The 22,608-nt window shown below is 34.4% G+C and overlaps 1 protein-coding gene across 1 annotated transcript; it reads left to right on the plus strand.

Moving 5' to 3' along the window:
* Nucleotides 1-18,111: 18,111 nt before the first annotated feature.
* Nucleotides 18,112-19,274, plus strand: LOC107918929 (uncharacterized). Its single transcript, XM_016848491.2, has 3 exons — nucleotides 18,112-18,404; nucleotides 18,538-18,643; nucleotides 18,740-19,274. The coding sequence occupies exons 1-3, from the start codon at nucleotides 18,372-18,374 to the stop codon at nucleotides 18,871-18,873; spliced, it is 273 nt and encodes a 90-aa protein (XP_016703980.1). The 5' UTR covers nucleotides 18,112-18,371; the 3' UTR covers nucleotides 18,874-19,274.
* Nucleotides 19,275-22,608: the final 3,334 nt, after the last annotated feature.

Raw genomic sequence — 22,608 nt, forward strand, 5'->3', positions numbered from 1 at the left:
CCACGAACTCAAGGTACTTACCCGATCCGCTGTCCGTGATCAACTTAATAATGTCGTACACTTAGTGTCCATAGCGATTCAAAAGTATATATTAAGTCCACACACTCAGTGCTATATAATCAACTCGCACACTTAGTGCTATATAATCAAACTCGCACACTTAGTGCTACATAATCAAACTTGCACACTTAGTGCTATATAATCAAACTCGCACACTTAGTGCTATATAATCAAACTCGCACACTTAGTGCTATATAATCAAACTCGCACACTTAGTGCTACATAATCAAACTTGCACACTTAGTGCTATACAATTTAAACCCGCACACTTAGTGCCAATCTCATGATCATAAATGTTTATACCCGCACACTTAGTGCCGAGATCAACGACTCAATACATCTCACCTCTTTTCTTTTCATTCAACACTTTCATCACCACATGCATACATGTATATATATATTTATCATTCCATTCAGCATCATTACATAGACGTTATGACCATTTAAATTAATACAAACTATATGCTTAATGACTTACTTTGTGTTGGGTAAGACGGTTCCAACTCGGCTACTCGATGATCTTTTCTTTGCCTTTGCTTGATTCTCCTCCTTTAACTCCTTGAGCTTAATCAATAAATCAACTAGTTTAACCGCCTTGCTAAATATTTACAATCCAATTACACATGCATATGTATGTTAGTATATTCGGCAATCACCCTTACTAATCACCCATTTAGTCGATTGTAGGGAATTAATTATAATATCTCTAGGATGTACTCTACATGGCCGAATATACCATGTTAGTTTTTTTTTTAACATTTCCTATGTAATTACATATAGGTTTTTACACTTTAAGTTTCACACATTTCACCTTTTAATGCCTATTGCTCATCCCTTTGATCTTAACCTAAATGACAACTCCCTCTCCCCATATCTCAACCGAATTATCCATAACATCAAGACTAAAATTTTGCACCTTGAACTTCATACATTTATAAAAACTTCCATAACTCATTCGGCTTTAACAATTACCCATTTCTCATAAAAGAAATTAACAAATAAAATAAACATTCCATTAACCCATATGGCCGAATGTACCAAGCATTACTTAACTAAAATTCCACAAATTTCAACCTCATAATAATCTCTACTTATTCAATACAACATGAAACAACCTCTACTCCTAACCTCTTGATATACGGCTTAATGCCCAAACCACCATAAAAGTTTGATTTTTCATGACATTGCCGAAATGCATTTCAACAATTAGCTCAACATACAAAGGAAGTTAAAACCAACATTTCAAAACTTACCTCCAGCTAGAAAAAGGGTTGCCGAATTGCCTTAATGAAAACTTCCCTATTTCTTTCCTTTTTGTTTCGATTTTGGCAAGATGGAGAAGAAGATGAACACTCCTCTCCCCTTTTTCTCTTTTATTCAATTTTATTATAATTATTTTAAGCCATTTGTTAACTAAACAAAACATATTAAATTAGAATAAGTGGAGCACCATCACCCCTTGGCCGGCCACTCTTCATCTTTTGGGTAAATTGACATGCAAAACCACCCTTTTTGGTACATGCACTAATAGACCATTTTAAATTAGCCTATCATATTTCACCATGTCTCATATCGATCCCTATTTAATAATTTCTCATGCAATTGGCAAAATTAGAGAATGAAACTTCCACATACTCATGCACACACATAATAAGCATAGAATATAGCAATTAATTATTTTTATGACTCGGTTTTGTGGTCCCGAAACCACTTCCCGACTAGGGTCAATTTTGGGCTGTCACAACTCTCCCCCACTTAAGAAATTTTCGTCCCCGAAAATCTTACCGGTAAATAAGTTTGGGTATCGTTCTTTCATCGAGCTCTCGGTTTCCCAAGTAGCTTCCTCGATCCCGTGTTTGAGCCATAACACCTTTACTAGCGGAACCCTTTTGTTTCACAACTTCTTCACTTCACGAGCTAGGATACGCATCGGTTCTTCTTCATAACTCATATCGGCTTGAATTTCAACCTCTGATGGGCTAATTATGTGCGATGGATCAGATCTATAGCGTCGAAGCATCGAAACATGAAAGACGTCGTGGATCTTTTCAAGTTCAGGGGCAAAATCAATCGATACGCAACTGGACCAACTCGTTCGGAGATTTCGTACGGCCCAATGAATCTCGGACTCAACTTGCCCTTACGGCCAAATCTGAGTACCTTTTTCCAAGGCGAAACTTTAAGAAACACTTTATCTCCCACCTGATATTCAATGTCTTTTCGTTTCAAATCCGCATACGATTTCTGACGATCTGTGGCTGCTTTCAGACTTTTACGGATTACCTTTACTTTCTGTTCGGCATCTTTAATCAAATCAACTCCGAAAATTTTACTTTCACCGAGCTCGGTCCAAAACAATGGTGTACGGCATTTACGACCGTATAAAGCCTCGTAAGGTGCCATCTTAATACTTGATTGAAAACTATTGTTGTAAGCGAATTCAATCAAAGGTAAATACCGTTCCCATGAACCACTAAACTCGAGGATGCAACATCTCAACATATCCTCAAGTATCTGAATTATCCGCTCGGATTGACCATCGGTTTGTGGATGAAAAGCGGTGCTAAAATGCAGCTTGGTACCCAAAGCTTCTTGCAATTTCTTCCAAAATCGCGAGGTGAATCTCGCATCTCTATCCGACACGATAGAAATAGGCACCCCGTGAATCTCACAATCTGAGAAACATACAATTCGGCTAGTTTATCCAATGAAAAATCCGTACGCACGGGGATAAAGTGAGCCGACTTAGTCAGTCTATCAACAACAACCCAAATCGCATCCTTCTTACTTGCTGACAATGGCAGTCCGGACACAAAGTCCATTGTGACTCGATCCCATTTCCACTCGGGTATCATGATCGGCTGAAGTAATCCTGAAGGCACTTGATGTTTCGCTTTCACTTGTTGACATATTGAACATCTCGAAACAAAGTCAGAGATGTCTCGTTTCATACCATGCCACCAAAACCGACGTTTCAAATCGTTGTACATTTTCGTACTCCCCGGGTGAATTGACATTCGGCTACAATGGCCTTCGTTCAGAATCATCGAAATGAGTTCTGAATTTCTTGGAACACACAACCGACTTCCGAACCTCAAACAATCGTCATCATCAATTTGAAATTCGGATTCCATATTCGGAATACATTCAGCCCATTTTGCAACCAATTCATCGTCGACTTTCTGAGCTTCACGAATTTGACGAATCAATAATGGTTTGGCCTTTAATTCAGCTACTAACACATTGTCGGGTAGAACAGACAAGTGCACATTCATCGCTCGTAAAGCAAACAGTGATTTCCGGCTTAAGGCGTCCGCAACCACATTAGCCTTTCCCGGGTGGTAATCAATGACAAGCTCATAATCTTTCAACAACTCAAGCCAACGTCTTTGTCGCAGATTTAAGTCTCTTTGAGTCATCAAATATTTGAGACTTTTGTGATCCGAAAATACATGGCACTTTTCCCCAAACAAGTAATGCCGCCATATTTTCAGGGCGAACACTATGGCCGCCAATTCAAGATCATGGGTCGGATAGTTTCTTTCATGCGGCTTTAATTGTCTCGACGCGTAAGCCACAACTCGACCTTCTTGCATCAACACACAACCTAGCCCAAGTAAGGATGCATCACTATAAATGACAAACTCTTTGCCGGACTCCGGTTGTACTAGCACTGGAGCTTCGGTTAAACAGGTCTTTAGTCGATCGAAACTCTTCTGACAGTTCTCTGTCCACTCAAACTCAACATCTTTTTGGAGTAGTTTCGTCAACGGTGCAGCTATCATCGAGAAACCTTTTACAAATCGTCGGTAATAACCGGCGAGCCCCAGGAAGCTCCGAACTTCGGTAATATTTCTTGGAGGCTTCCAGTTAAGTATGGCTGAAATTTTGCTCGGGTCAACTCGAATACCCGATGCGGATACCACATGACCCAAGAAGCTAACCTCTCCTAACTAGAACTCACACTTACTGAACTTAGCATATAACTTCTTATCCCGCAAAATTTGCAACACTAATCTCAGGTGCTCAGCATGTTCGGTCTCATCTCCTGAATAGACTAAGATGTCATCAATGAACACAACTACGAACCGGTCCAAATACTGTCTGAAGATCCGATTCATCAAATCCATAAATACCGCAGGGGCATTAATGAGCCCGAACGGCATCACTAAGAACTCGTAGTGACCGTACCTAGTTCTGAAAGCAGTTTTGGGTACGTCCGAATCTCGAATCCGCAACTGATAATAACCCGATCTCAAATCTATCTTTGAAAACACTGAGGCTCCCTTTAGTTGATCAAACAAATCATCAATACGCGGTAATGGATATTTATTCTTTATCGTCACTTTATTCAGTTGACGATAGTCAATGCACAACCTCATGGTTCCGTCCTTCTTTTTCACGAACAATACTGGTGCACCCCAAGGTGAGAAACTTGGTCGAGCGAAACCTCTATCCGTCAACTCTTGCAATTGAGCTTTCAATTCCTTTAACTCGGTTGGTGCCATACGATACGGAGCTATCGAAATTGGCGTAGTTCCAGGTACAAGCTCAATACCAAACTCTACCTCCCGAACAGGTGGTAAACCCGGTAATTCTTCAGGAAAAACATCCGGGTATTCACAAACCACCGGTACAGATTCGGGTTTCTTTTCTAATTCTTTGTCATCAAGTACATACGCAAGGTATGCTTCGCACCCTTTTCTTACATATTTCTGGGCCAACATTGCTGATATTACAGCTGGCAACCCCCTTAAGTCCGTAGACTCAACTCGGATTATCTCGTTATTTGTGCACCACAAATCGATGGTTTTTCTTTTGCAGTTCACCACTGCATCATGTACTGTCAACCAATCCATACCAAGAATAACATCAAATTCGTCAAACGGCAAAAGCATCAAATCGGCTGGAAAACAGGATTCTCGGATTATTAGAGGCATCTCTTACACACTTTATCAACAAGTACGTATTGACCCAAAGGGTTTGACACTCGAATTACGAACTCAGTAGACTCAACAGGTAGAGTCTTACTGGATGCTAAGGTTTCACATACATATGAATGAGTAGAGCCAGGGTCAATCAATGCAATCACATTAGTATCAAAGAGAGTGAAGGTACCAGTGATGACGTCAGGGGAGGATGCCTCCTCTCGTGCGCGAATGGCATATGCTCTAGCAGGAGTACGGTTCTCGGCTCGAACAGCCGTATCAGAGGCCCCTCTCTGACTACCACCCCTACCTCCTAAAATTCTCGGTGGTCTACCTCTAGTTGTCACTCCACTAGGTCTTGCACTTTGAATCTTATTCTTCTCATCAAGCTCCGTGCAATCTCTAATGAAGTGGTCCTTCGAACCGCATCCGTAATAGGCCCTGTTAGTAGACTTACCCCAACATTCACCTAGGTGTCGTCTTCCGCATTGGGGACATTCAGGTTTCTATTGACGATTATTGCCCACACTAGCTACCGAAGTAGCTCGGGAGTCCGTCGATGGTCGTGCTCTGATGGAAATTCCCGCAGTCGTCCTCGACTTATTAGTGTCCTCCTGAACTTCTTTACAGCTGAGAACGGAGCTTTACCCGTCGATCTTTTACGATAGTCTCTAGCTTCAAATTCAGCCTTCTTCTTCTCCTTTCCAAGTTCTTCGCCTTGCAGGCTCGTTCGACTACTGCTACGAATTCTTTTATCTCCAAATACCCACTAGTAGCTTTAAATCTTCATTCAATTCTTCTTCGAATCTTTTGCACATAGCAACCTCATCAGCTACACACTCCCGGGCATACCTACTGAGTCTTACGAATTCATGTTCGTATTCAGATACTGTCATACGGCCTTGCTTGAGTTCCAAGAATTCCTTACGCTTTTGATCAATGAACCGTTGACTAATATATTTCTTTCGAAATTCTGTTTGAAAGAAGTCCCAAGTTACTCGTTCGTTTGGGACTATGGAAATCAGGGTCCTCCACCAATAGTAGGCTGAGTCCCGCAACAAGGATATAGCACACTTTAGACATTCATCGGGCGTGCATGACAGTTCATCAAACACCCGAATGGTGTTATCAAGCCAGAACTCGGCCCTTTCAGCATCATCAGTAACTATGGCCCTGAACTCCTCGGCCCCGCGCTTCCTAATCAAGTCTACAGGTGGCTTACTCAGCCTCACAGGATCAGTAACTGATGGCATTACGGGCTCTTGGGGTGGATTATTCAAATTCGGGAATTGTTGGACAGCCGGATTAGTTCGGGCATATTGCGCGACCCACTTATTCATCATGGTAAAGAAGGCTTGTTTAGCCCCCTCACCTTGATTATTCGCAGATGACTGAGGTTCAACAGGCGGCGTCCTTTGTGCAGGAGCAGCCGCTACACTTTCAACGTGATCCGCCAAGGTTCTCTCTACACCGGGATCCATTTACTAATCAAACAAAAATTTTAACCGTCAGAAGTCATCACACATTTAAACATTAACATTAAGGCATGTATAGCTAGACTCATACGTGCTATGGTAGTCCTAGAACCGACTAAACCTGGCTCTGATACCAATCAAATGTAACACCCGAACCCGAGGCCGTCGCTGGAGTCGAACACGAGGTGCTAACAGACTTCAAACCACTTAAAAAAAAATTCCCAGACAAGCTGCCAATCTGCGTACTAGTCGCTTTAAAAATCATATCTTGAGTTATGAAACTCAAAATTTAGTTCCGTAAATTTTCCCTGAAACTAGACTCATATGCCCATCTACATATTTTTTCTAGAATTTTTTGTTGGGCCAATTAGTACAGTTTATTAGTCAAATTCTCCCATGTTACAGGGATCGACTACACTGACCTTTGCGCATTACGACTTGGATATCTCCCTGTACAGGGCTTCATTACTGATGTCGTTTGTTTCTATAGAAACTAGACTCGAAGGGGAATCTATGCACATATGGCATGACTTCTAATTATCTCTGGTTAATTTATAATGAATTTCCAAAGTCGGAACAGGGAATCCAGAAATCGCTCTGGCCCTGTTTCACAAGAATTTAATTATCTCCTAACATACAGCTCATATGGTCGTTTCGTTTCTTCTATATGAAAATAGACTCATCGAGCTTCGATTACATAATTTATTCATTAATTAATTCCACTCCTACTATTTTTAGTGATTTTTCAATCTCACGTCACCGCTGCTGCCAGCATCTGTTACTAAAGCAACTATGCCTATTTCGTGATTTCTCCTTGATCTAACTAGTAATTCATCATACATATCACAAATCATGATCATGACTAGCCATGCCAAGGGCTAATCATTGTCAAACATCTCCCTACAACACTATTGCCATATCATGAATTTTGACACCAAAAATAATCAACCATGACATATGGCATAAAAATCGAATTTCCAAGACTTACGACCTAACATTATAGAACCAAATCCAACCGAACATTTATGCCATTTTCGCATGGCTAAAAGTTTACATACCAAATTTCAACAAAACATATTAGCCTATAAATGCCGAAATGTTCTCCTAGACCGACTAAAAAGAAGATACCAAAAGTTGCTAGCCGGTGTGATGACTTCGATGACGGCCCGATCACGCAAAAAGAGACGAGTCCAAGAAACCTAAAATAGGTGACAAGGAAACACCGAGTGAGTATATAACTCAGTAAGTCATAAGCAATGCACTACCATCCATTAATAACATTATCACAAGAGCAAACAAAATGGAACGAGGCTAGTTACTCCATCCATACTGAACCATACCATAGTTCCTTAGACCTATCGGTTCAATCTCATACCAAGTCATGCATTCACATTCCATATACTAATCAATAGGATATTTGAGGCATTTTAATACATCATTGTATTTTCGTTACAATCATACAACTAAACGACCTGTCACCTATTCCACGATAAATCTTATGTACGTGACTTCAATTATAATTGTCACATAGGTTCAAACTTACCAAGCTCAACTCCAAATATAAACATAGCGCCTATTAGCCATGAACTCAAGGTACTTACCCGATCCGCTGTCCGTGATCAACTTAATAATGTCGCACACTTAGTGTCCATAGCGATTCAAAAGTATATATTAAGTCCGCACACTCAGTGCTATATAATCAACTCGCACACTTAGTGCTATATAATCAAACTCGCACAGTTAGTGCTACATAATCAAACTTGCACACTTAGTGCTATATAATCAAACTCGCACACTTAGTGCTATATAATCAAACTCGCACACTTAGTCTATATAATCAAACTCGCACACTTAGTGCTACATAATCAAACTTGCACACTTAGTGCTATACAATTTAAACCCGCACACTTAGTGCCAATGTCATGATCATAAATGTTTATACCCGCACACTTAGTGCCGAGATCAACGACTCAATACATCTCACCTCTTTTCTTTTCATTCAACACTTTCATCACCACATGCATACATGTATATATATATTTATCATTCCATTCAGCATCATTACATAGACGTTATGACCATTTAAATTAATACAAACTATATGCTTAATGACTTACTTTGTGTTGGGTAAGACGGTTCCAACTCGGCTACTCGATGATCTTTTCTTTGCCTTTGCTTGATTCTCCTCCTTTAACTCCTTGAGCTTAATCAATAAATCAACTAGTTTAACCGCCTTGCTAAATATTTACAATCCAATTACACATGCATATGTATGTTAGTATATTCGGCAATCACCCTTACTAATCACCCATTTAGTCGATTGTAGGGAATTAATTATAATATCTCTAGGATGTACTCTACATGGCCGAATATACCATGTTAGTTTTTTTTTTAACATTTCCTATGTAATTACATATAGGTTTTTACACTTTAAGTTTCACACATTTCACCTTTTAATGCCTATTGCTCATCCCTTTGATCTTAACCTAAATGACAACTCCCTCTCCCCATATCTCAACCGAATTATCCATAACATCAAGACTAAAATTTTGCACCTTGAACTTCATACATTTATAAAAACTTCCATAACTCATTCGGCTTTAACAATTACCCATTTCTCATAAAAGAAATTAACAAATAAAATAAACATTCCATTAACCCATATGGCCGAATGTACCAAGCATTACTTAACTAAAATTCCACAAATTTCAACCTCATAATAATCTCTACTTATTCAATACAACATGAAACAACCTCTACTCCTAACCTCTTGATATACGGCTTAATGCCCAAACCACCATAAAAGTTTGATTTTTCATGACATTGCCGAAATGCATTTCAACAATTAGCTCAACATACAAAGGAAGTTAAAACCAACATTTCAAAACTTACCTCCAGCTAGAAAAAGGGTTGCCGAATTGCCTTAATGAAAACTTCCCTATTTCTTTCCTTTTTGTTTCGGTTTTGGCAAGATGGAGAAGAAGATGAACACTCCTCTCCCCTTTTTCTCTTTTATTCAATTTTATTATAATTATTTTAAGCCATTTGTTAACTAAACAAAACATATTAAATTAGAATAAGTGGAGCACCATCACCCCTTGGCCGGCCACTCTTCATCTTTTGGGTAAATTGACATGCAAAACCACCCTTTTTGGTACATGCACTAATAGACCATTTTAAATTAGCCTATCATATTTCACCATGTCTCATATCGATCCCTATTTAATAATTTCTCATGCAATTGGAAAAATTAGAGAATGAAACTTCCACATACTCATGCACACACATAATAAGCATAGAATATAGCAATTAATTATTTTTATGACTCGGTTTTGTGGTCCCGAAACCACTTCCCGACTTGGGTCAATTTTGGGCTGTCACAATGTCGCTCACACAAGCTGATGAGTATCCACAACAAATGTCGAAACTCAGCCATTGGTAGGATGTTCAAGACTAGTACTCGAAACATGGCAACCCTAATGAAATGTCATTTATTTCATTCCTAAAGTTCAAACAGGGCTTGATAGTCGTCTAACATCATTGGATTTTCCGTCGAAACATAATATGAAAATTAACATAATATCATTTAAATTAAATATATTAAAACGTTATTTATACTTATGAGCTTACCTCGATCACAAAACCAATGAAATAGGAGCGACTAGTCTGACACTTTATCTTTCCCACAATCTAAGTTCGTACGAGGATTAACTTGATCTAAATAATCAAATTCAATCCATTCAATATTCATTCTATTCAATTCAGTCCAAAAATCATACTTTTCAAAATTATGCTTTTGCCCCTATTATTTTAATTCATTTTCAATTTAGTCCTTAAGCCCATAAATTGAAATTCATGTAATTTTGTCCACATACATAACTAGACGAATTTAATACACACTCATAGCAACTCATACAATTCATTATTTCACAATTTCACCTTGTATTTTACACATTTTACAAATAAATTCCTAATTGACAGTTTCAACAAAAATCACTTTACAAAAGTTGTTTATTTATCAACAAGGATTCATTTTCTTCCATCAAACTTCAAAAAACACATGAATACATTCATGGAAAAACTCTAACCTTTTAACAATTTTACAAATTAGTCCCTAAGCTAGCTAGATTAAGCTACAACGATCCCAAAAACATAAAAATCATTAAAAACTAACCTAAAAATGAACACATGCATGACCAAGCTAGCAGAAACTTTAAAGCATCAAAATGGTGTTTACCTAGCTTATTTCGGTGGAAGATAAACATAAAATTGATACTTTTGTCTTTTCTTTAGTTTAATTAACATTATTTACTAAATTACACATTTAACTTTTATTATTAATCTTTAAAATCACTGAATTCATGCCCATAAATGTCAATTCACAATCAAAATGGTTTAATTACCACATAAGGACTCTTACATTTTAGTTTTATAGCCATTTAATATCTTCAGCTACTAGAATTCTAATTACCAAATAAGGACTCTTACATTTAATACATTTTAATTACCACATAAGGACTCTTACATTTTAGTTCTATAGCCATTTAATACCTTTAGCTACTAGAACTCTAATTTTGCATCTTTTATGAATTAGTCCTATTTACAAAATTAAGCATGAAATGATAAAATTTCTTAACAAAATTTTTATACGACCGTACTAGTATTCCGTAGACATTAAAATAATAACAAAATAAATATTTTCACATCAGATTTGTGGCCCCGAAACCACTGTTTCAATTTCACTAAAAACGGATTGTTACAAAACTAAAGGTTAAAATCTAATATTTTATTAACCAGTCCGCCAGTTTATCTTATTTACACTAGAGCCTGCCCAAATAGAAAGCTTTTCAACTTAATACCCAATTCCACTATTAAAAATTAAGCTTTAACATTTTCTAGTGTGACAATTTTAACGTGGGTTAAAATAGGACAAAATTACAGAGTAGTAGCTTGTATAAAGCCCAAAAATTCCATTAATTTCTTGTGTTTGATGTGTTATTACCGTCAATTTAAGGACCTCTAAATGCTGGTTTTGAATTAAATAAACTACTGTGTTTATGTTTGTTTTAACTAGTGTTGAAATATAAAAAAAATCATGGCTTTGCGGAGAAAGGTTGGTATGTACGAGAAACAAAATTTATTTAAAATGACTTTACGGAGGAAGGTTGGTATGTTACGAGAATTTAATGATTTGAGGAAGGCTTTGCGGAGGAAGGTTGGTATGTTACAGGACTATAATGATTTGAAAAAATTAATTCACTCACGTTCAATCAATATGTCCCCAAAAAGGACTCTCGAGACCCTAAATCATGCAACGGACACAGTTCGGGTTCAAACCGGAAACATTAAAAATTTTCCGAATACTTAAACTAATCAAAATAATTTATTTCACTATTCACAATAAAACTGTCCACTTGCGTAATAGTCACCAATTTAATTATAACTCGAGTTATGAAACTCAAAATTTAGATTCGTAAATTTTCTCTGATACTAGACTCATATATCTTTTATCATAAAATTTCCAGAATTTTTGGTTTAGCCAAATAGTACAGTTTATTCGTTAAATTCTCCCTTATTACACCGTCTAAAGATTCTAACCTCTATTCACTAAAAATTAATTATCTCATTGTACAGAATTTTGATAATGTTCTCGTTTGTTTCTATTGAAAATAGACTCATCAAAGAATCTAGACATATAAATTATGACTCATAATTCTTTCTATACAATTTTTTATGATTTTCTAAAATCAGAACAGGGGACTTCAAAAATCATTCTGACCCTGTCTCACTAAAATTCAAATATCTCATAATATATAATTCCTTTGCCTACATCGTTTCTTTCATGTGAAAATAGACTTGACAAGATTTAATTCTATATCTCATTCACTTTTTAATTTCATTTCTACTATCCTTGGTGATTTTTCAAAATCACAGCAATGCTGTTGTCCAAATACTATTCCATTGCAATTTTTTACTCTTTTATAATTTCTTTGTATTAACTATCATTTACACATACATAACACCAAAACATGTTCTTAAATAGCCATTTCAATATCTAATCATTGTCGAGTACTTCCATGCTATTCATTAGCCATATCGTAAGGACACACACACAAAATGACTAAGTCCCTATACATGCCATAACTTAAAACGTTTCGAATCACAAAATACCGAGATGGCCTGATGATAGTTTGAAACGATCTCCGACGTCTTTACGATCCCCGAATTAGCTTGGCGATGCTATATAAAAAAAGGAAAATAAAGGGAGTAAGTGTAAAGCTTAGTAAGTTTACAAGCAAATAAATAACAACATTTATCATAAATAATTATACTCATAAATTATCATCAAGTATCATGATCTTTACTTTCTTCTTTACTTACTCTCTTACTTGTTTACTTACTTACTTACTTAAATAACTCATGATTATAACTTACTCTTCCCTTGTTAAAATTTCTTTCTCAACTGATAACTGAAATATTCTTAACCCTTATAACTCACCTAAATCTATTTATTATGCTTTTACCTAAACTTTCATATAACATAGTCTATTTACTAGCCCGTTGAACCACTTGGAATGCTAAGGATACTCGGGTCTTCTGTCTGATAATAACATGCCAAAGCCATGTCCCAAACATGGTCTTACATGGGATATTTCCTGTATTGTTAATGCCATATCCCAAATATGGTCTTCCAAGGGACCTCTCATAACCTCAATAATGCCAATGCCATGTCCCAGACATGGTCTTACATGGGGTCTCATCCCTTTAATGTCATGACATTTGTATCCGATACATTCTCAATGTTTCAATGGGACTTTTTAACATAGATTCTCTATCATCTCATACTTGAGTCAACATTAAATAATTTCATAAAATAAGTACATAATTTCTGGAAAATAACAACATTAATAATAATTATTGAAATATTGCATTTATTTACCGTAAACTTACATCGGTACAAAATATGATCAATTCTAACAACTTAGTCTTCAACCTTTTTCTTTCCCCGATCTAACTCTGGATTTTGTTCCTCTTGATCTATAATAGAAAATTTAGCTTATTTAATACTCACATTCATCAAAACAGTCCTTAACTCGAACTTTAGAAAATTTATGATTTTGCCCCTAAACTTTTGCATATTTATACTTTTGCCCCAAAGCTCGGAAATTAAACTTCATCCATTATTATTATGTCTTATGACATGCTGAACATCTTTCCCTTCTATGGCAACATCAAATTCCTACTCTAAAATTTACTTATGAACATTATGTATTTTTACCGATTATATCGTTTTACTCGTTTTCACTTAAAATCGCCTAGCAAAAGTTGTTTAGCATAATTTCAAGCTTCATTTTCTACCATAAAATATCAAAATAAACACATTTCACCTATGGGTATTTTTCCAAATATGAGCCCTAACATGAATTAACGGTAGAATAAGCTAAACCGAGCTACGAGGACTCCAAAAACGTAAAAAAAAACATTAAAAACGGGGCTTGGATGTACTTTCTATGAGCTTGAGAAAGTAAAGAAATCCTAGCATGGAGCCCTTGAAGTTTCGGCCATTATGGAGAAGATGAGCACATTTTACCATCTTTTTCCCTTTTAATTCTTTTTATTACCAAATGACTAAAATGCCCTTCATTAAAACTTTAGTTATTTTTATCTATGCATGCCCATTTTTGTCCATGAAAATCTAATGGTCTAATTACCATTTAAGGACCTGTACTTCAATTATGCACTTCAATTAAATCCTTTATCATCTAAAACTCATATTTACCCACTTTTGCAATTAAACCCTAATATGCAATTCAGACATGCAATCGCTGAAATTTCTTATCGGTATTCTAACACATGCATCCAATCAATCGGTAAATCATAAAAATTAATCATAATAAAATTTTCTATCTCGGATTTATGGTTTCACAACCACTATTCCGTTTAGGCCCTATTTCAGGATGTTACATAACTACACTAAGAACACTAGATCCCAACAATATGAGCATGTTTGTAAAGTCACAGGATAACTAAATTTGAGTATAATTATTATTACCTATATAATTACTTCAATTCTCACCTTTTCTATAAGAATTGGAAATTGCATTTGGGAACTACCCAATTACATTAATTCAACGAGACCTACTAATCATAGTGATTATCTAAGCATACTACAAATTTATAAGTACAAACAATTATAGTAGTAATTGGTGACTTTTCAAATCTGCATTTGACCAATTCGATATGATCAAAAATATTTAAAAGCTAAATCAATGATCAAATTTTGATTACGTTAAAAATTTTGAAAACAGGGGTCACACGGCCGTATGACCAAGCCGTGTGTCATACCCCAAACCGTGTGGAGATTTGAATTTAGGACACACGGCCACACTATCAACCATAACGACTCGGTATTTTATGATGAACTATGTTTGAAATATGGCATGTGTAAATATCTAATGATGAATGGTTGTCAAAATGGCTAAGTATAAAGGTGTTTGTTGTTATACATGTCTATGTGATAAATTATGCATAGAAATCATGAAAGAGTAATAAATTGCAAAGAAATAGATTTCAAACAGCAGCAGTGACGTGATTTTGAAAAATCCCTTAGGATAGTATAAAATGAATTATGGGTGTATGATATATAGAATGAAATATTGTTGAGTCTATTTTCATGGAAAAATAACGGTTTAGCAAAAGGAATTTTATATTTTGAGATATGTGAATTTTTGTGAGACAAGATCAGAACTGTTTTTGGAGTCCCCTGTTTTGAGTTTAGAAAATCACTAGATGCTTTAAAACAATATTTATGAGTTTTAATTTATATGTATAGATTCCTTATTGAGTCTATTTTCTGTAGAAACAAGTGAGAACACGATATGAAAATCCTACAACGAGAAGACTTATTTTTAGTGACAAGAGGTCAGGACAGTCGAGTGGTGAAACAGGGGAGACTTTAACTAATAAACTGTACCAGTTGGTTGAACCAAAAATTCTGAAAAATTTATGGTAAGAAGATATATGAGTCTAGTTTCAGGGAAAATTTAAAAATTTAAATTTTTAGTTTCGTAGCTCGAGTTATAAATGATTTAGTGACTACTACGCGAGTGGATAGCTTTATCATAAATAGTGAGATAAATTTTAAAAGCAAATTTTTATGCCCCGAACTAATAAGTTAAGTAAAGTAATGCCTCGAGCTCGACTCCGACAACGGTCTCGAGTAAGGGGTGTTACAATATGAACATTTAAAACATCATATAAAAATAATTTAACTCTATATAAACTTAGTTGTACCAAAATGATGCCTTAACGTAATCCAACAACTAATCCACTATTTTGGTTTTCCTGCGATTAGTGTCTGTTTGAGTCGTTTCTTGATGTAGATAAATATTTGTATTCAATTAATCCCTTTCCAACATTTAAAATAACCAATTTAGCTTATAACCCTTAATAATGAAAATTTACGAAATTGGGCTCAAAGTTTACCTTTTATGCAATTTAGTCCCTAAACTCGAAACTTGTAATTTCACCATTTTTTAACCATAAATCATACTAGCCGATTTTTATCTAATCTTATAACAACCCAAATTTATCAACAATTTACAATATTTTCTTTGAATTTTACCATTTTCATAAGTCCCTAAACCTTAAATTCATCAAAAAAATATTTAACAAAATATGTCTATTTAACCACCAAACTTAACAATCTACCATAAAACTTCAAAAACATATCAAATTCATCCATGACACAATTTATAACATTTAACAGTTCTACAATTTGACCCCCCGAACTAGCTAGATTAAGCTATTACGAGCTCAAAAACATAAAAGTAATTAAAAACGGTATCAAAATCACATGCCATGCATCATACTAAGCTTGGCCAAATGTCCAACTCACAAAAATGGTGATTTTTTTCTTTCCAAATTCGGTGGTAATGCCTTTGGAAGATGACAACTTCATTTTGTTTAATTTTGTTTTAGTTTAATTTATTTAATTACCATTTTACCCATAGTCCATCAACTAACAACTAACACAACATTGTCCATACCTATATGCATGGTATATATACCATCTAGGTTCCTTAACTTACATTTCAAAAATCTTTTAACCCACTTAACTAATAAAAATCAACTTTTGCAGTTTTTACGACTTAGTCTTTTTTAATTAATTAATTATCTAAACATTAAAATTTATTAATCAAATTTTAATATAACCTTAATATCACTCCATAAATATTTAATAAAATATTTACAGGCTCGGTTTCTGGAAATGAGGTCCCGATACCTCTTTTTCTAAAACTACTTGACTTTAAGAATTTACCACTTGAACTTAATTATTCGTTCAAATAACATAAATTATCATTATAAAAAATTATTAAAATAATATTTTTGACTCGTAATTATTAATTTACAAACTCACTCATCAAATTTATGGTCTCAGAACTATTATTTCTAGCACCACTGAAAAATAGACTATTACAACTCTATTGATTATCAATTCAACTATAAATTATAAAAATTATAAAACAAATAATAATTTATAACATTTCATAACAAGTTGAATAGTGGATTATTATATTTTATTTTTTAAATTTTTATTGTTCATAGCCGTTTGTTTTATTTTCGATATTATCACCGATTGAACCGTCCATTTTCAATTCAATCACAACATTGATTAAGACATGTGGGAGTAAAACGGCAGCTTCAGGGGTCGTTTCGATCTCAGTGTGGGACCCTCCCAGGTCCAGACCAGAGTGTGGAACGAGCGTGCACCCATGTTTTCTTAGTCCCCAGCATGAGCGGGTCCCACATGTCACGTGGAGGGTAGCGTAATGGCCACGTATGATACGAACGGTGACTGCTATAGAATCTCCTCTAATCTCCTCTCCACCAATCACAGACATCGTACCACGTGCGCTTTAGACCCCACCTACAACCTATGACTTCTTTCACGTTTTTCCATAAAAATAAAAAAGACTTCATTCACATTTCTTTATGTAATATATAATTTTAGATAAGATATGAGCATATAATATAAAATAAATATTATAAATACCAGAGTCAAGTGAAAAAATTAATACAATAAATATATTAAAAGCTCCTGAAAAAATAATCTTATGAAAAAGTTCAAATATTTATGGTCTTTATTAATTTTATAGAATTTTATATAAAAATAAAAATATTTTTATATTCAATTAGAAACTTAAATATAATATGGATAATAGTAATACATGAGAAATAATATCAACATATTTCCCATAGCTTTATGAGTTAATTTCTTTAGATGTCCTTAACCTATGGCTTTGATTTTATACATGTCCTCAAATTTCGAAACGTTTGAATTAAACTGTATGTCATTCTAGCTGTCAAAAATATTTTAGAACACAAAAATTTAATTTTAAAAATATGTAACTATTGAATAAACAACTTAAATTTAACATATGTTAAGTTTTAATGACACTATTTTTTTAATTACTCCATACAGGCCAGCTGACTCGAAGACTGATACTTTGATGACCTAATTAAAAATTTTCAAATGTTTGAAAAGAAATTTTAAAATCTGAACAACAATTGAAGGATCTATGATACAATTAACATTTTTAGTATTATTTAATTATAATATCCAATGTTCACCCACATGCTTTTATAAGTTGAACAATTTTGGCCCTCTCTTTGATCTCTATTCTCAAGCTGATTCTTCCTTGTTTGGTAGCTCTCTTACTAGCTACTTTTTTTTTTTATTTCTTTGCTTCATTTTCTATCTGCTGCCTTTTCACCTTTATTTCTTTCTGCTAGTTTCTTCTCCATCTCTGTTTCTCTATATATTTCCAACTCTTCGAGCTTTATCTACAAGTCTAGGCAGTAGAATAAGAGATTTATTTAGAACTTATAGTAATTTGTCTGATTAATGGGCGACTCTTCTGCTTCATGTATCAACTTGGTAAGTAACAGTAAATCTTCTAGATTTCTATGTTGTAGTATACTTTCCCTTTGAGTTATCGTTGTTGGTAGTAAATAGTCATTATCATCTATATATTTAAATATATAGGTTTATAAGTTATATGTATATGCAGGTGCAGCATCTTATAGAAGAGTGTTTGATATTCAACATGAGCAAAGAAGAGTGCATGGAAGCTTTGTCTAAGCACGCAAACATTAAACCAGTCATTACTTCAACAGGTTCAGCTGAGTGATCTTTTTCTTTATATATAAAAGGTTGAGGGTCTTTTAAGAATTTTCAGTTTTAGAGTATGATGTGTATGATTTTGGTTGCAGTTTGGGATGAATTGGAGAAAGAAAACAAAGAGTTCTTTGAGGCATACCTAAAGGGCAGAGATCAGAGAGCAACTGAAATAGAGAAAAGGCAAAGGATTCAGAAGAAGCTTAATACTTTCTCGAGTACTCAATAGAAAATTTTTAAACTAGATTTTTGAGTTTTGAATCTAGATTATCATCATTTGAATAACCCAAAGACATGAAACGGCGCCGTGTGAATTGGTACAGTAGTTGGGAAACGTGACGGTATGTGGCATTGTGAGAGCAATATATGGACAAGGGGGTTGCATGAGTTGATGGCACGTTGCATAAACGTGGCACCGCCCTCTTTGTTTCTTTTGTAATTGGGTCGCTTATTTACACGTTTAACGACAATCTAAGCTATGAGTGCATGTTTTGCTAGCTTTAACAATTGAAAGTTAAATAGGGATCTGGGGACCATGTTCAAAGGAGACGACGTTGCGTCAATTCTCAAGAGTCCCATGTTTTTAGTGTTTTTATAGCAAAGAATTTCGAGCGAGAGATCACTTTATTATATGCCCATTGCCAATCAAACAACACTTCTCTTTTTATTTGTGTTTATGTTCGTATGTATATTATCACTGGCATTGTAATCCAATATAATAAATTACTTTAATAATTTTTATAAAAAGATAATTACGTTATGAAATAAATAATAAAGAGGGTAAAGGAAAAAAAATAGAAGAGCAAAAAAGAATTCATTATATTTATCAATAGGATATTTATAATGTTTTTTGAATGTTTATATTTATAGATATAAAAAATATATATGATATAAAATTTTACTTTTAATAAATAGTTTTAATACATATAAAACTTATCTTGGTTTTGTTAAACATCTATTTAATAATAAAATATTCATAACATTCTCTTTCAATGTTCATCGGTAAATACGTATTTTTTCTCTCATAACAACATTACATAATATTTAATATTCTACGTATTCAATCTTCAATACTAGATTTTTAAATGATCACTTGAACATATCTGATAAACGTTTATATTATCATTATTCTGAAAGTCATGAGTGAGAAAGAATTTTTGGGGAAATATATTTTGATCACTTCAGAAGTTTCAACAATAATCATAATAAACTTTAATTACGATCATTCTATAATAATACATATATTCAAATTAATTCATATATATATACTCACACTATTGTACTGAACAATCTCTAAAGATTTTTTGTATGCTTTTAGCATTCTAAATTCTTCAAGGATTTTAATATAAACTTCCACTGTATAGTGATTCATATAAAAGTCTATAACAACAATGATTAGTCGATGTCAAATCTTCCATGAACTGCCAAACTAATAAAACATATAAAGGTTATTGGATCACCACAAAAGAATATATTTCCTAATCAATGCTAAGACTTAGTGAAAAACTTCATATTTCTTATTTCGTTTTTGCAAAATCACTCATTTGTACTTCACTAGCTTTATACCTTTAGATGTTTGGATTGCTGGTCTAAAAACTTCCTGATTTTAATACTAGGTGAATTGTGTCTTTTTATTTTGGTCAATCTATCCCATGTTTATATTTCTCAACAAATTTATTCAAAATCCTCATTTTCTTTCATTATTCCAACAATATATTGCTTGCAAAACCATTGTCGACAACTTTTATTACCACAATTCCATATTTTCTTATACTAACATATAACTTATCGAGATCTTTTTATTTTCACATTTTCATATTCACGTACCTTGTTAGCTCGATTAATCAATCTGAAATAGCCAAGAAGGGGATGAATTGGCTTTTAAAAAGTTATGGAAGTTTCAAAGAAAAATATAACAAATGAACATAATGATTTAGAGTGGTTTTGCCCCAATTGCCTACTCCACTATCTTAGCTTTCCTCTACTAAGGATTTTTCCAAATTCACTAATTTGACTAACCTTTGATGACAAAGTTTAACCTTGTAACTCCCTTAAGGTTTCTACCCAAACCTTAAGATAAAACCATCTCAAAGAGTGATACAAATAAGCAAGCTAAGAATTAATCCTTACAAGATTGGATTGTTTGCCAATTTATCACTAATGAAACAATAAAACACTTGAGTTAAATAAACAACAATGAAACCTCACAAGTGTGTACAAGAAAAATATGAAAACTTTAAGCACAAATGTAACACCCCCAATCCGACAGGTCGACCGACTAAAGGTGGTGTTACCAAATAGACTGAGATCATCATGCAATATATAAAAAACAAATATGTTTCGCTGATTAAGCCTTTCAATATATCATAGCAAACTAGTTTTAAAAGTCGTTTCGCGGATTATGGTTTATTGGCACATACCAAAAGAATAATAAGAGTGCGCTAAATCATACATAATATAAAAGTTGAATATTTGGTGAAGTGTCACTAACTTTCAGCATATAAAAAGTATTGTATGTTGGTACAAACCAAATTTACTATTTACAAGATTGAAACAAAAGAGGCAGGGAACATAAGCCACCCCCATATACTTATGTTACAAAATAAACAAAAGATGACTCACAAATGAGTCTGCTATCTGGTTGAGTCCCTTCAAAGAATCCGCAAAGCCTTAAAATACCATAAAATGGGATAAATGAAACTAGGCAAGTTCAAAAAGAACTCAGTGAGTTCCAAGAATAAACAATAATCTTTGAATCAAGGTTTCTAGAAATCATAATAATTTTAAGACATCTCAGGCGTACGAGATTAAAATAAACCATATAGACCTATGTGTAACACAATTTCTCAATCCAAGTCCGCGCATATAGCACACCGAAGGATATTAAAATGAATATCCATCCTTAGGAGGAATAAACAACTCGTATACAGATACAAGTCAAAACCAAGTACCGTTCACTTGTAGATGCACGTCGCAACTAAGTATAGCTCCATGGAAGATACTAATCGCATCTAATACAATTCACAATGTAACAACCCTAACCTGTATCTGTCACAGGAATAGGGTTGCGAAGCATTACCAGATTTTACTTTTCAAAACTATAAAAAATATAAATCATTTACTTCACAACATCAATCATAGAAAATTCCATCAATAACATACATATTGTCCCTTATACGAGCCCTCGAGGCCTTAAAAACTCATTAGAAACAAACCAAGAGTAAATTAGAAACATATAGAATTTCAGGGAAAAGATGAAAATTTTCAAATTGTAGTGGTCATACGGTCGTATGTCTTACACGGCTAAGACACACGCCCGTGTCTCAGGCCGTGTGGGCAATCGAAGTAGGTACACACTGTCGTATCCCAGCTCGTGTAACTCTCTAACTTGGGTCACACAGCCAAGCCACACACTTGTGTGCCAGGCCGTGTAATAGCCTGGCTTGCAACCCTTTGAAAGTTACAAGGGACACACGACCGTGTTGCCTGGCCGTGTTTCACACACGGCTGATACACACACCTGTGTCTTTGCTCGTGTGGGCAAAAAATAAGTAATTTCCAAGCCATTTTTCTCACCCATTTAAGCACATACCTACAACTAAATTTCCACATATAAACAAGCCTTCAAATTGCACTAATAACATGCATCATCAAGCTACTCAATTAAAGTATATAAACATACAACCAATATGCCTAAAAGGCACCTCAATCACAACAATTAAACATGTACAATTACATGCACAATTTTATCCAAATGTTCAACTAACCTTTAGCTAAGTTATTGCCAAAACATACCATTTTGTTTACCTATCAAATTCATACCAAAAAGTACCAAATATACCAATTAAGATTAGTATCATAAACCATATATTCCAACTACAATTTTCATACCAAAATGACCATGTTCAACTTCCATCACCTAAGCATCATAAGAACTATAAAATCAACCTCATAAGGTCACATA

Source organism: Gossypium hirsutum, chromosome D13 (assembly GCF_007990345.1).
Source record: "Gossypium hirsutum isolate 1008001.06 chromosome D13, Gossypium_hirsutum_v2.1, whole genome shotgun sequence".
In the NCBI taxonomy this organism is placed as follows: domain Eukaryota; kingdom Viridiplantae; phylum Streptophyta; class Magnoliopsida; order Malvales; family Malvaceae; genus Gossypium; species Gossypium hirsutum.

Bases quoted from the DNA above. Each gene is read 5' to 3' on its own strand.
- LOC107918929 (XM_016848491.2), top strand. From the start codon at position 18,372: ATGGGCGACTCTTCTGCTTCATGTATCAACTTG. The intron at 18,405-18,537 runs GTAAGTAACAGT...ATGTATATGCAG, and splicing joins CTGCTTCATGTATCAACTTG to GTGCAGCATCTTATAGAAGA. The intron at 18,644-18,739 runs GTTCAGCTGAGT...TTTTGGTTGCAG, and splicing joins ACCAGTCATTACTTCAACAG to TTTGGGATGAATTGGAGAAA.